Source organism: Homarus americanus, unplaced genomic scaffold (genome assembly GCF_018991925.1).
Source record: "Homarus americanus isolate GMGI-L3 unplaced genomic scaffold, GMGI_Hamer_2.0 scaffold39675, whole genome shotgun sequence".
Lineage (NCBI taxonomy): Eukaryota > Metazoa > Arthropoda > Malacostraca > Decapoda > Nephropidae > Homarus > Homarus americanus.
The window spans coordinates 16396534-16411722 of NW_024736071.1; the positions used below are offsets into that span (position 1 = coordinate 16396534).

The 15189-nt window shown below is 41.1% G+C and overlaps 1 protein-coding gene across 5 annotated transcripts in view; it reads right to left on the reverse strand.

The window, feature by feature from the left end:
• LOC121871821 (hemicentin-2-like) overlaps positions 1-12239 on the reverse strand; it is an 89085-nt gene extending 76846 nt beyond the window's left edge. For all 5 annotated transcript variants that reach the window (XR_006089962.1, XM_042374333.1, XM_042374332.1 and 2 more), the window contains exon 1: positions 12155-12239. Coding sequence is in view for 4 of the 5 variants with exons in the window: in XM_042374333.1 (XP_042230267.1) it covers positions 12155-12233 (79 nt within the window). In the remaining variant the exon portion in view is untranslated. The remainder of the gene's footprint in view (positions 1-12154) is intronic.
• Between the last annotated feature and the right edge of the window lie 2950 nt (positions 12240-15189).

Below are 15189 nucleotides of genomic sequence, written 5' to 3' on the forward strand. Positions count from 1 at the left end.
GTCCATTGTTTGCCATTCACTCTAAGGATCCAATACTACACACAAAAATAATCAAACAACTTGTCGGGGAGAGCATCAAGCAATGGTCCAAGATTGAGCAATAGACGCTACTGTTGAACACTGAGTAATGATTGGCTCGCCCTGACGATATTAGATGCAGGAGGAGAAGAGGAGTCAAGAGAGAGAATGGGAATCAGGGGGAGATGGGAGTCAAGAATTTCAATGGGAATCACGGGGAAAAGAGGAGACTAAAAGGGGAAATGGGAATCAGAGGGAGAAGAGGAGTCAAGAAGGGGAATGGAAATCAGGGGGAGATGGGAGTCAAGAAGGGGAACGGGAATCAGGGGGAGGGGGGAATTGAAGTCAGGAGGAGGATAATTGTCAAGGGGGAGGGGGAATAATGGTAGTCAGGAGGGGGGATGGGAGTCAAGAGGGGAAGTGGTGTTTAAGTTGGACCTGCAGCTGTGCCTTGGGCGACCCCCCTCCTTCCCCGAGGCCTCCTGCGGGAGTCTCAGGTATTCATGTGACACGGAGAAGATGTCAGAGTTCACACCCTATTTCTCACCTCCTCCCCCTGTGAGTGGCACTCCCAGCTCTCAGTTCCTCCCCCTGTGAGAGTGGCACCCCCACCTCTCACCTCCCCCCTGTGAGAGTGGCATCCCCAGCTCTCACCTTCCCCTGAGTGGCAGTGCTTCCAGCTCACACCTTCCCTGTGAGTGGAGAGTGGCACCCCAGCTCACCTCCCCTGAGAGTGGCACCCCACCTCCCCAGCCTCCTTCCCCTGTGAGAGTGGCACCCCAGCTCACACTCCCCTGTGAGAGTGGCACCCCAGCTCAGAGAGTGGCACCCCAGCTCACCCCCCCCAGTGAGAGCGGCCAGCATCCCAACTATCAGGGGGCAATAGACCAAAGTGGTGCTCGGGCCAAAGCTCTCACAGTCCCTATGAATAAATAAAGCGCTGCCGCCACCACGAATACCACCGCAAGCACTGCCACAACCACACCCATTACCACACCTACCACACCCGTAACCACACCTACCACACCCGTAACCATAACTACCACACCCAACACAATAATTACCACACCCGACACCATAACTACCACAACTGTAACCATAGTCACTATACTCATCACCACAGCAATTAACACAGCCACCACAAACTCTGTACACTACCACACACGTCTTCACCACCACTGACAAGACTACTACCACCATCACCACAAGCACCAACACCACTATAACCATTACCACCATCATCACTACTACCACCACTACTATGACAAATCATTGTTATCACTATCCGTGCAACCAATACCACCACCACTATAACTATCTCTAATACTACCACCATTACCACCATTACCACCATCCTTCAACGTCTTTATCTCAAAGTGGCACATCTCCAGAGGGAATAATACTTCCTCCAAGAGTGTATGGGAGAGAGAGAGAGAGAGAGAGAGAGAGAGAGAGAGAGAGAGAGAGAGAGAGAGACACTAATACCCATATGAAGAAAATATAAATGAAAGAAAGAAAGAAAGACAATATTGTAGAAGAACGAATGACAATAAAATTAAATTACGACAGACAGACAGAGAGACAGACAAGCAGACATACAAAACATTACATACAAAACATTACATACATACATACATACATACATACATACATTACATACATACATACAAAACATTACATACATACATACATACATACATACATACATACATACATACATACATACCATGACAGATAGATAGACAGAGAGAAAGAGAGAGAGAAAGAGAATAGAGGAGGAAAAAGGCAAGCAATAACGACCTATTAGGGTGTGGCTGACTCGCCGCTCAGGGCTCCGGTCCACCCTGAATTGTTACCTGAAATTTCTAACCTGGTTTCCCTGGCCGCCTCCTCCTCTTACTGCTTCTGCTGCTGCCTCTCTTCCTCCTGCTGTTGCCTCTCCTCCCCTTGCTGTTGCCTCTCATCCTGCTGCTTCCTCTATTCTTACTGCTTACTCTCTTCCTCCTCCTCCTCCTCCTCCTCCTTCTGCTGCTGCCGTATTCCACCTGCTGTCGTTGCCTCTCCTCATCGTCCTCCTGCTTTTGCCTCTCTTCCTCCTCCTATACTGCCTCTCTTCCTCCTCCTCCTATGTTGCCTCTCCTCCTTCTATACTGTCTCTCCTGCCTTTCCTCCTCCTACTGCTGTTACCTTGCCTTCTGCTTCTTCTCCTTTAGCTCGTCTCTTACTGGTCTACCTCCCTCTACTTATCCTTCGCTTGTTTTTCGTCCGTTCCCTCTCTCTTGTTTATTATTCCGTGTCCTCCCTTTTACTTCCTGTTTGTTTCTCAGTTTTTTTTTGTTCCGTCTTCTCTGTTTTTTTTTCAACGTTGTATTATTTCTTATTCATTATCTATTATCACCGACGGTTTTCTTCCTCTCTCTCTCTCTCTCTCTCTGTTCTCTGTTGTTCTTCTACATCATCTTCCTGTTCTCCGCCATCACCTATCGCTGTTGTTTATTGTTATTATTTATGTCTTCCCTTTTTCCTCCTGTCTCTGTCGCTTTTATTCACTGTTTTCTTCGTTGCTTCCCGTCTCTAATGCTTTTTCTTCAACAATGTCTTCCCGCCTCCTCCTCTTACGCCGTCCCTCGCCTCTTACTACCTCTCTTAGGGTGTATCCAGTGAGGAGTTTTACCCATGGGAGTCACTTAGGGGTCAAAGCCATAAGGGCGAGAGTCTTAGTGTTCTCCTTGATGTGGCGTACCAATCTGAGCCTTACTGCAGGTTGCCTTACAAGAGAGTTAGGTTCTTCTCGCTCTCCCTAACTTTGACATTTGAGGTCGCTAGAGTTGTCGTACTGGAGAAAGATACAGACACGGATAACATATGTCTGTGTGATCAGGTCGTGTATGTATACCTGTGTATGTACAGTTGTCTCAGATAGTTCCTTTACCCACTGTGGTGACGTTTGCGTATATGTGGTAGGTATTGTACAGTCCCCTTCACTTGTGCGTTTACAGGGGTTCGTCATTATAAACATTCCAGAAATCATTACTTTGAAATATCTGTTTTAATATTGTTTTACTTTGATTCCATGATATGTTTAATATGGTGAGTTAACCTTCTGTTGAATGTAAACAAACACAGGGCTGCCACACTCCACAAAACCTGACGAGCCCCTGTAAACGCATTCGTGAAGAGGACTGTACATCATTGATTCCTTAATAATTTAACCAATTATTTGTGTAGTCCATTAACGACGACCCGAGTTAAATGTTTTAATCTACTAAAAAAATTAATTCACAGAAAAGATGCAACCCATTAAAAATTAATATAAATAAGGCATTACATTCTAATAATTAATCCAGCTTATGACATCATGCAATAACAATTAACCCTGGGAAAGGTGCAATCCATTAAATTCAACCAGTTACAGGTGTAATCCAGGTGAGTGATGTAATCCACTTACAATACCAAATATCACTAAGGAAGGGAGGAGGAGATATTAATGGAAGAGAAGGAAGGAAGGGGTATGAAGGGGTGGGAAGGGGGGATGTTAAACGAGGAAAGAGGGGGAAAGGGAAAGGAAGAGAGGAAAAGGGGGGAAGGAAAGAGGAAGAAAGGAAGGAATATTAAGAAGAGTAAACCACGCTCCTCTTGTGTCGCATCGTTACTAATTCAGAAGTCGATCTTACTAATTGACCGTCAGCGTTGTAAGGGTGAAAGATTGCATGTTATGATACAAAGGGAGTGACTAAAAGAGAGAGAACGGCAGAGTAAGGGAGAGGAAGAGAAAAGTGAAGGAATTAAGGAAGAAAGGAAAGATGGAAGGGAGATAGATTGAAGAAGAGGACGGATAGAGAGGAGGTAGATAGGGAGTAATGAAGTAAAGGATTGGAGGAAGGGAGATTGCCGTAGAGGAAGGAAGGAAGGGAAATAAAAGGAAGGTAAAGGAAGAATAAGGAGGGGGGATTAACGAGAGGCAAGAAGGAGATTTAGAAAGCTCATTGAGAGAGGTGGGAGGGATTAGCCGATATTAAGGGAGGAATTGGGATTAAGGGAGAAGAAGGGAAGACGGAATACTAAGGGAGGAATGGACAGAGAAGATTTTTAGGAAGGATATGAAGGAAGGGAGAAAAGAAAGATTAATGAGGGAGAAGGGAGAAAGAGAGATAAAGAAAGAGGAAGAAGGTAATGGGGAAGATTAACAGAGGACCAAAGGGAGAAAGGGAGGAGACGTTTAGGTTTGGAGAGATGGAGAAACAGGAGGAAATCAAGGAATGGGGATCAAGAAAGAAGGTGTAAAGGAAATAAGGAATAAGGTGAGGAAAGTATTGGGGGGAGTAGGTGTGTGTGTGTGTGTGTGTGTGTGTGTGTGTGTGTGTGTGTGTGTGTGTGTGTGTGTGTGTGTGTGTGTGTGTGTGTGTGTGTGTGTGTGTGTGTCATCCTGGTACACCGATTAGTGGTCAGGTTTTATTTACATATCATGTTGTCAATTTAGTTCGGTTCCTCTGACGGCATGGCTTGTTTTTTCTTTACTGCACAAAAGGGGAAAGAAAGAGAGATAGACAAAGAGAGAGAGAGAGAGAGAGAGAGAGAGAGAGAGAGAGAGAGAGAGAGAGAGAGAGAGAGAGAGAGAGAGAGAGAGAGAGAGAGAGAGAGAGAGAGAGAGAGAGGAGAGAGACAGAGACAGACAAAGACAGGGCAGAGACAGAGACAGAGACAGAGACAGAGACAGAGACAGAGACAGAGACAGAGAGAGACAGAGAGAGAGAGAGAGAGAGAGAGAGAGAGAGAGAGAGAGAGAGAGACAAAAACTTAAGACTTATTTATCTCCAAGTTAAGTCATCATCAGAGTGGGTGTGATCATTGTAATAGATGTATTCACCATGGCACACACACACACACACACACACACACACACACACACACACACACACACACACACAGCTGTCACCAAGGGAACACGTCACGTCTGTCTTAGTTAAGGTGAGAGCGCCAAGAGAGAGTGACATGATACACACACGCACACTGGACACCCTCACGTCACTGTCATGCAAGGCGGCTGTCATACGAGCCAACTGTCATATTGTCAGCCAGGCAAATTACCTGTATGCTGGCATGTGGGATGGCACTTTCCTCTCTCCCCTGGGAGGACATGGAACAGTGAGCGGTTAACGGGCAATATGCAATTCTCCCCACAAGTGTCATATCTTGCTATGTGGGTAATTACCTGTCGGCAGACCTTACCTGTCCACACCGGAAATGAAGTGTGGTAATTATGCTACGATATATTATTTCATTAGGTTAGGTTAGGTTAGGTTAATATATCTTGCATAAAATATCTGTTTCTTCTGACGATTTTAGTTAACAGAGAAATATGACAATAACCTCTCTGTCTATATAAGTCATTAAGACAGGTGAATTACGATAATTATATCACCTATGGATGTCATGCGTTATGGGGATAATTAAGAAATAGTGTTAATTAATTTCTATTTTTTCCGTAATTTCAAAGTACTTCGTATGTAGAGATGACTAAGTAATAAAACACACAATATAGAGTTGTATCCCGGTGTTTCTGGTCACCCTCTCCGGCATCTATATACTTCCAGCCACACGACTCAGTACACATCAATCTCTCTCGCCCTCTTAATTCTCCCATTTGTTGTATCTAAGCTCCCCTACCTCCCAGGCGACTCCTTCCAAATATATCCAACCATTCTCTCTCTCCCTAGCTCCCCCACCTTCTCTCTCTCTCTCTCTCTCTCTCTCTCTCTCTCTAGCTCACCCCCTTCTCTCTCTCCTCTCTCTCCCTACGTCACCCCCTCCCCCCTCTCTCTCTACCTCTCCTTCTCATCTCTTTCTTTCTCCTCCTCTAGTTCTCTCCCACTCTACATTTCCCCTGGGTTCTGCGTACTCGCCTTTTACCCGTTTGACTGATTGGGTCTATTTGCATGAGAGTTTATTGACTTATTTAGTACAGGAGGGGAGGGAGGCCAACCTTACCATGTTTTGGGGTCTGTCCACCAACTCACCACTCTGACCAGGACCTCACACTCTATATTCTTCATCTGGATGCCTTTATCCTTCATCCTGGCGTCTATACTTTGATAGTCATCCTCCATTTCTACCTTTTAACCTTGGTATATAATGTATTGTAGATTTAAGATATTTAATAAAAAAAAAGTGATCGGAGCTTAAGACTGTCATCTGATGGCCCTCAGTGCTCCCATGACTGTTGTTGTACTGTATCTTTCTTGTTCTTGTATTATTATTATTTACTCATCACTGTTGTGCCTCTGCTGCTTACCACTACAGCCTTATCGATGCAGCACTGCCAGCACTGCCGTACAAACATAACAACACCAGTACAGGTATACCAGCAATGTTGCACGGTCACAACTGCTACAGTACAGCTGCATCAACTCAGTGGGATTATTACTTCTGCAGCTGCAATCTCTTCTTGCCTCCCTCATCACCCTCACCACCACTTGAAGCTGCACCAACTCTCTTGTTCCACTAATATTGTGCCTCCACCATTAGCGACGGGGAGGACCTGCTGCTAATCCCCACAAACACACCTGCCGCTGATCCAACAGCCGAATGATCTGCCAATTAAGAGAAGGCAGGAATGTTTGAGGGTAATGTTTTAATGCCAAACAGCGGGTCCACTTGCAGGTAACCGGAGCAAACTAATCAGAGTTACGCATCGACGAATTCATGAAGAAAATATCTGTTTGGAAATAGAAAAATAAACACTGTGTGTATTGAGGTTAGCTTCTGGGTATATGAAACCCACCTTCTGCATGTTAGGATTCTGTTAATTATAAAAAAAAACTATATATGTATTTTTCTTCTTTGAATTTGAGGAACAAGATGGAGCTTCAATGTAAATTATGCTACGAGGAGGGAGGGAGGTATTGTCAGTATGGGGTTAGGTTAGGTTAGTAATGAAACTATTCTCTCTCTCTCTCTCTCTCTCTCTCTCACACACACACACACACACACACACACGCTAGACAAAAACAGAACATATAAATCACATGACACAGCCCGGACTCCTGACTTATAACAGGTAGATCTGCGAGATAATTTCCTGGTGTATATTTCTCTCAAAAGTCTACGAGTGAGACGTGGGAGTTGTCAGTCCGCGGATCTGTTATGCCAGGGGTCTGAGGATCTATGGCCCAGCTAGAACGCCTCCGTCAATAGTCGTAAATCGTGATGGCCGTAAGATAAGATTTACGTCTGGTCAGCCAACATCGATGATCGCGTTTGTTGACGGTGATGTACCGCCCCCATGATATTGACAGGTAATTACATACAAACACACAGCTATATCAATGTATATACACACACACACACGCACACACACACAGACACACATACACAGACCAGGATCAATGTACGCATATATATCCAATATCTATGCAAGTGTATGTAAATGAGTGTACCTGTATGCATGTATAAATGCATTTTTATCTCAATTATTTATATATATATATATATATATATTTTTATATATATAACAGGAATAAGTGCATTATATGGTAAAGTACAGTACATCCACATAACATATGTAACCTCGACAAGAGGGACCAGACCAGCGGGAACTACCTGTTACATAAAGAACTGGTTTATACGAACCTATTCGAATACTCATTCGTCTTATTATAAGTAAGGTAAAGTAAGGTAGGCCAGGCCTGGCGCCTCTGAGACCCACGCTGCCTTTAATAAGATGAATGGGTGTTCGGTTACGATCGATAGCCGTGTTCTTTAAGAAACTGGTAAGGGAGCTCCCCCGCCCGACACACTGTTGGCTGCCGTGCGAATACGACGTGTGAAGGTTTGAAATGTTACGTGGAAGTACCATGTAATGTTTTATATACACTATACCGTATATACTATATCAATACCGGTGTTGCCTTTTGCATATTTTCAGGTGTGGGCTGCTGCATTTCCAATAAAACGTAAATAATTATTACTATTTTAATGTGTTACTAAACATCTTATTTATTTAAATTAACTTTAATCTTCTACAAAATAAACATCGTCACTCCACACGCTCCACCAGGCCCTAACACAGGCCAAGTCTCACTGGACTAAATTTTTACCTCGAGATTAAAAAGAAAAAAAGATGTTTGGTAAACTTCTTATCTGCACCTGATTAACGTCAAGGAAGATGGAGTGTCCAAGGAGGACACTCAAGCTAAATTTCCGAATTTATCTTCAATTACTTGTAAATATTTTATAGTGTAGGAGAACGAGAGAATACCATAAAATATTTTCGTTTTAAATAATCCTGGAAATATATTATCCTCAAAATGATCGACATGCGATAATATTCAGTCATTATACTTGAATTTAGATAAGAATTATACCCTCATCTTTTTTCTTTCCTGGTAAATGGTTTCTATAATCATATTTCTCAAATCACGTTTATAATTATACGGAGTGAATTATGACTAAATTGGCGTTCTGGAGAAAACTTCAGAATTATAGCCGCCGAATTATCATGAAAATGCCGTTATGAAATTAACTAAAGAATCGGCCTCAGATTTATCGATTCGGATAATATCTCCTTGTGAGTATTTTTTATTAAATATCTTCACTTATTATCAAACTTTATAGCTGCAATATCATTCTCGAATTATCTTCACCATAGATAATTAATTACCCCAGGAGATGCTATTGGGGTCACTCCTCCTGCCGGGGTCACTCCTCCTGGGGTCACTCATCCTGGGGTCACTCATCCTGGGGTCACTCCTCTCAGTCTTGACCTTCGTGACTCATGGTAAACACAAGCCAATGACGTCATGTATCACAGCCTCGGCAGGAAATCACCTCAGGCGTCAGATAACATTAACAATCCTTTCTTGTTTATCATTTTTGTATTATTATTTTTGTTGTGTAATCTTAGCAACTATTATTTAGTGTTGGGGTAATGTTTATGGTGTGTGGGTGTAGTGATGAGTGTTTTAGTACTTTATGGTGTATTATGGTGTATGGGAGTAGTGCATACCGTTTAATACACTACAACTTGGAGATGCTGACTCGCCTTAAACCATATCAGACAACTCAGAGAATGGAACTTTACAGAAATAAATAAAATAATAAACTCGTTCCTATATTCCAAATAGTGTGCTTAAGATATATTAATAAGATAATGGTAATGTTCTAGTTGAGTTACATATTTATTCTTAAGTTACGAATTTCCGTTTTCTATGAATTAGTGTTTGATATCTTCAGTGAATTGGGTTTGGGATATTTTCTGAAAGTTATGTAATGGGTATGAGCGTTGGTGTGCTTCCTAACGTGTGGGTTACTTCTGATGACGAGGAGGTACTGCAGTGTGTGTTGACATGTGGACTTAGTAAGGTTTGTCATAGGCCATGGCAAAAATACAAGCTTAGAAGAATATTTTTTTTACGTAGTTTTCCTCTCTTATTTTCTCTCTTTTTGTTTCTCTCTACTATACCTCTCTCTCTATCTCTCCTTTACTCTCCTTCTCTCTCCATGTACGTAAAACATATCCCTTATTTCCTTAACACAAATCCCAAACTGAATATTGCCTTTGCATATTTTCTCGGCTTGGGGTGATCTCAGTATGTAACATAATGCCCACCCTGTTTCATGAGAGCTTCCTCGTCTAGCAGAGAGAGAGAGAGAGAGAGAGCCACAGGAGCCACACCCTCTTGCGCTAAATTATGGATCACACCATCAGCATCTTCTCAAACCATCATGGTGAAGACGAGGCATCATACTTCCCTTAGCAACATCCATACTGATAACTTAACTCCCACTCTCCCTCCTTCCCTACCAAGACACACACACACACACACACACACACACATACATACACTTTCACTCAATATTTTGTATCTATCCCTCTCTCTCTCTCTTCATCCCTTGTTCCATCTACCTCTTCCATTACTCAACCTCGTTTTTTGTTTGTGTTTCCATCAGTCATTCTCTCTCTTCTCCCCTTCTCTCTTGCTGGTCATAAAATGCCTCAAACGCTACATCTTTTAACTCAGAGACCAACACCTCTTTCCCCTTTCAAAGTGTCGCATCATTTCTTCAGATTTCCTTATTCCTGGTTCTTATATACTCTCGTGTTCTTCTTCTTTCAAACCATTTATGGATTCTCTCTTAAGATCCTATTTATTCTAGGACTTTTTATTCCCGTTTCCCATTTCCCTATTTCTTCCAGATGTGAATATTCCCTATTTTTGTTTTGTTTTGTCTATTGTTTTTTGTTTTTAGTTTTTGTCGTATATATTTTTTGAGGGTATAGTTAATCTCCTCTTTTATCTTCCCTTGATCCTACATAATCTAGCGCCACATGCTATCCATTTCAGCTTCTTTGGTCTCCATTAACTCTCACTCCGCGTTATCAACTTAGGCTACACTGAGGAGGCCTAAGTGTTTCACCTTAATACGCATGAGAATTTGGATTTGTGTCTTCTGCATTTCTAAATAAGTAACTAAGGATCATTATACGAAGTGTAAATAAGATCAGTTAAATAAATAAGTTTGTTTTAAATAATTTTTGATTTGTAGATATATAATAATTCCGATGCAAGAGGTGTTTGATAATTCGGTATTTTCTGTTATTATTGTCAAGATTATGGCATCCAAGACTTTATCATAGAGAGAGAGAGAGAGAGAGAGAGAGAGAGAGAGAGAGAGAGAGAGAGAGAGAGAGAGAGAGAGAGAGAGAGAGAGAGAGAGAGAGAGAGAGAGAGAGAGAGAGAGAGAGAGAGAGAGAGAGAGAGAGAGAGAGAGAGAAACTATGACAGTGCCAGAGCCATAAATATCAGATGCTGTAGTGTATATTGACTAGATCTTGTTTCTGTTTTGATATATAAGTATTGACAAAGGTTTATAACTATCCTATATCTTTTTTTAAATTCCCTTCATATATATTTTCTTTGTTTTTGTTAATGATTTGTTATTTCTGGTCTCTGAATTAACCATACTCGTCTTATGGTCGACCTTGATGCTGTCTCTTGTACTCTCATCGTTACCAATAACCTTTCTCAGAACACCAACCATATCTGTACATACAAACATTTCCTCTTCTAAGAATAAGGACGAAAATATCACACAGTCAGACCGATTATAGTACCTCCCTCGCTTTACCAAGGACAATAAGGCTTTGCGCTACTCCGCTGAACACTTTAAGATATCCCATCTGGAGTTACTTTCCACATGAGCACTTTTTTTTTCACCCTCGATAAAATATTGCAGTGTAAAAACGTTCTAGTTCAGTCTTTACACGCGAGATAACACACACACACACACACACACACACACACACACACACACACACACACACACACACACACACACACACACACACACACACACACACACACACACACACACACACACACACACACACACACACACACACACACACACACACACACACACACACAACACACACACTACAGTTCCTTTCTAAACCCCTTGAAAACTGGAAAAAAAACCAGTAACACATCTTCATAATGAAAAATAAACCCTGCCGACACGGATGAAAATATCACTCTCTCACATTTTCTAGAACTATTTTAAAACTTTTATCATATGAAGAGACTGTTTACCTATTACCTGGATATATTATGGTATGCTAATGAGTCACAATTGAAAGGTGATTTTGAGGCAGTGTGGCGGCTTTGGAGGTTTGGTGATATAGATGATAGACATAGGTATAAGGTTACATGTGTGTGTGGTACCTTATATCCGTAGTATGAGGTGCAGTATAGGATAAAAGGCTACGTTTAGAGTTACTTAACGGTGTGAGGAAGGGATCAGGCTATAGTTCTTGACTACCAAACAAGATAGAGTTACCTACAAGTTAGGGTTTTCTTGAAAGGTGTAGGGCTACAAGTCGAGGTACAGAACAGGTGTTGGCTCTCGAAAGACTATTTTACAGGTGTGTTGAGGTCGAGGGTACAAGATTTGGCTATAAAACAAGGCTACATAAATAAGTGTCGGGCTACTCTAAGGGCTACTCTATGGACTACTATACGGACTACCGTGCGGGCTACTATAGGGGCTACTATGGGGCTACTATAGGGCTACTCTACTGGCTACTGTACGGGCTACTATACGTGGTACTGTACGGGCTACTGTTCGGGCTACTCACCAACGTTGGGGTCGGCGAGGGCAGGAGTGTGGGAGACCAGGGCTACTACGAGCAGCAGCACCAGCAACCTCGAGCCCATCACGGAAACCCTGAAACACGATACAGGTGAGTTAATTGGACAGGTAAGTGAGTGAGACAGGTGAGTGAATGAGACAGGTGAGTGAATGAGACAGGTGAGTGAATGAGACAGGTGAATGAGTGATACAGGTGAGTGGCGTAATAATAATAATAATAATAATAATAATAATAATAATAATAATAATAATAATAATAATAATAATAATAATAATAATAATAATAATAATAATAATAATAATAATAATAATAATAATAATAATTATATTGTGCATGAGCAAAGGTCAACAACAGGGGAGTAAGTGAAACGTGGTTGGTGATATCCGTAGACTTTCTCAACTGCCGCTTATAATAATAATAATAGTAATAATAATAATAATAATAATAATAATAATAATAATAATAATAATAATAATAATAATAATTATAATAATAATAATAATAATAATAATAATAATAATAATAATAATAATAATAATAATAATAATAATAATAATAATAATTATATTGTGCATGAGCAAAGGTCAACAACAGGGGAGTAAGTGAAACGTGGTTGGTGATATCCGTAGACTTTCTCAACTTCCGCTTATAATAATAATAATAATAATAATAATAATAATAATAATAATAATAATAATAATAATAATAATAAAACACCTGCAGGTACGCTGCATGACAGACTCTCTTTAACACGAAATAGTTGTACCGAGAGAAGAAAAAAAGAGATTCCATTAAGCAGTGTTTTTGTTTCTTACTGTGATGCACAACAAACCCCCTGGGACAAACAGCGGGATGACTGCTTTCAAGAGTTTCCATAACATCCGCGTATCGTTGACCAAGTGATAGCTTAAAAGGTAAACAAAGCCAATTAATGGAGATAAAACGGTAAAAAGAACTAGGTGATAAGACAAACAACGGTAAACAGAGTCAGTTGATAGTCTAAACACCGGTAAACAGAGTCAGTTGATAGCCAGAACAAAGGTAAACAGAGTCAATTGATAGTCCAAACAACGGTAAACAGAGTCAGTTGATAGCCAGAACAAAGGTAAACAGAGTCAATTGATAGTCTAAACACCGGTAAACAGAGTCAGTTGATAGCTAGAACAATTGTAAACAAAATTAAGTGATAAACCAAGATAGCAAATGAAGGCTTTTGATATCCAGAAAAATTATGGACAAAAAGCATCCAATAGCCACAGTAAAAACAGTCACCAATAACCACGTGGCTAACAGAACAAGGAGACATAAGACTTGGTAATTAACAGAGATTTATGCTCTGTATTATACTGTGTGTGTGTGTGTGTGTGTGTGTGTGTGTGTGTGTGTGTGTGTGTGTGTGTGTGTGTGTGTGTGTGTGTGTGTGTGTGTGTGTGTGTGTGTGTGTGTGTGTGTGTGTGTGTGTGTGAACCATGAAACCACAATTTCCACAGTATCTTTACAATAGGTTAACCCCAATAATTTCACCACCAAGTTCTACACAACTAAACAGAAACTAAATTTTGCTTGAAGCGTTGAGGGCCAGGTTGTGAGGGAGGAGGAGGAGGAGGAGGGGGAGAATTGGTGGCTGGCGGCGGTACACAAATGTTTCGTGTGTTTATCAACCCGTGAGTGAAGATATATTTTGTTGTGTAGGACTCTAGCTTGTATAGTTCTCTCGCTCTTGGCTGCTCACACACACACACACACACACACACACACACACACACACACACACTTCATTTCTGAATAACCTTACACGTACATAAGATCAAATTCTATCAATAAAGGATAATTAACATTTCGTTCTATTACAAAGGACTATCTACTAATCTTTCCGGTGAACTCAACTGCACTTCAATTTCCCCATCTGTAAAACTATATACAAAACGGAATATATTCTAGATAACCATAAATAAGTGGACATTGGAGGTAGCAGTTATGTTGAGAATATCCTGAAGTGGAATTTTGAGAAGAGGGAAGAAACGGGGGAGGGGGAGGTGAAGTAGGAAAGGAAGGGAAGGGAAGGGAAGGGAAAGGGAGGGAAGGGAAGGGAAAGGGAGGGAAGGGAAGGGGGAAGGGAAGGGAAGGGATTAATATAGTAGGGAGGGATGCCAAAGAGGAAGGGTGGACAAAAAAAAAGTTGATCTCAAACACACAGGATAAACAAAGGTTCCATCTACCAATTGGAAGCTATATAGGTCCATTTATCGTGTTTTTATATGGTTACTGGGGGCAGGTAGTCACAGAGCAAACCGCACCCCAAACACACACAGGTCACGCTCGCTGCAGACCTCACCATCAAAGGATTCAGCCGTCTCCGTGACCTGGCCGGGAAAAAGGTCATTCTCCTGTGATCAAACTCAGGGTAAGAAGAAAAGTGAAACCTCCATATAACGGATTTATCTCTCCATAGAATCCGTTATATGGGGGAGTTCTATAGAAAAGATCCTCGATATAACGGATTTTCATGTCTATATTTAATCAGATGGAAGTTTCACAGCTAACGGATCCTCGATATAACGGATTTTCCTCTCCATATAATCCGTTAAACAGAGGTTCTACTGAAGATGCTTTTGCGATCAGCTAAACAAATTGTTATAGGGGTAAACAAAATTACTGAAACAGATGTTTTTTTATGAAGATCAAGGTAAACAATGTGTGTTATATTAAAACAAGAAGAGCTTAGTTGGCTGTACTATACACTCATCCTTGACAACTCGTAAATAACTTCTATTTTTTAATACACACACTATAACCTTATCTTATACACTCATACACGATAACTTTTCATACTGATGGTCAAATAAAAAATAATTATTTGACAGTTATGACTTAAAAAACAAAATTATTTTCCCTTTAACAATAGGTCGAAATTCCTTCGTTTCTTTCCATTTTCCGAAACCAGGAAGCGCTGCCATTGTTATCGTACCGTATTCAGTGTTGCCAGCTTAGCGGAAATGTCGCCAATTCCAGCGAACATC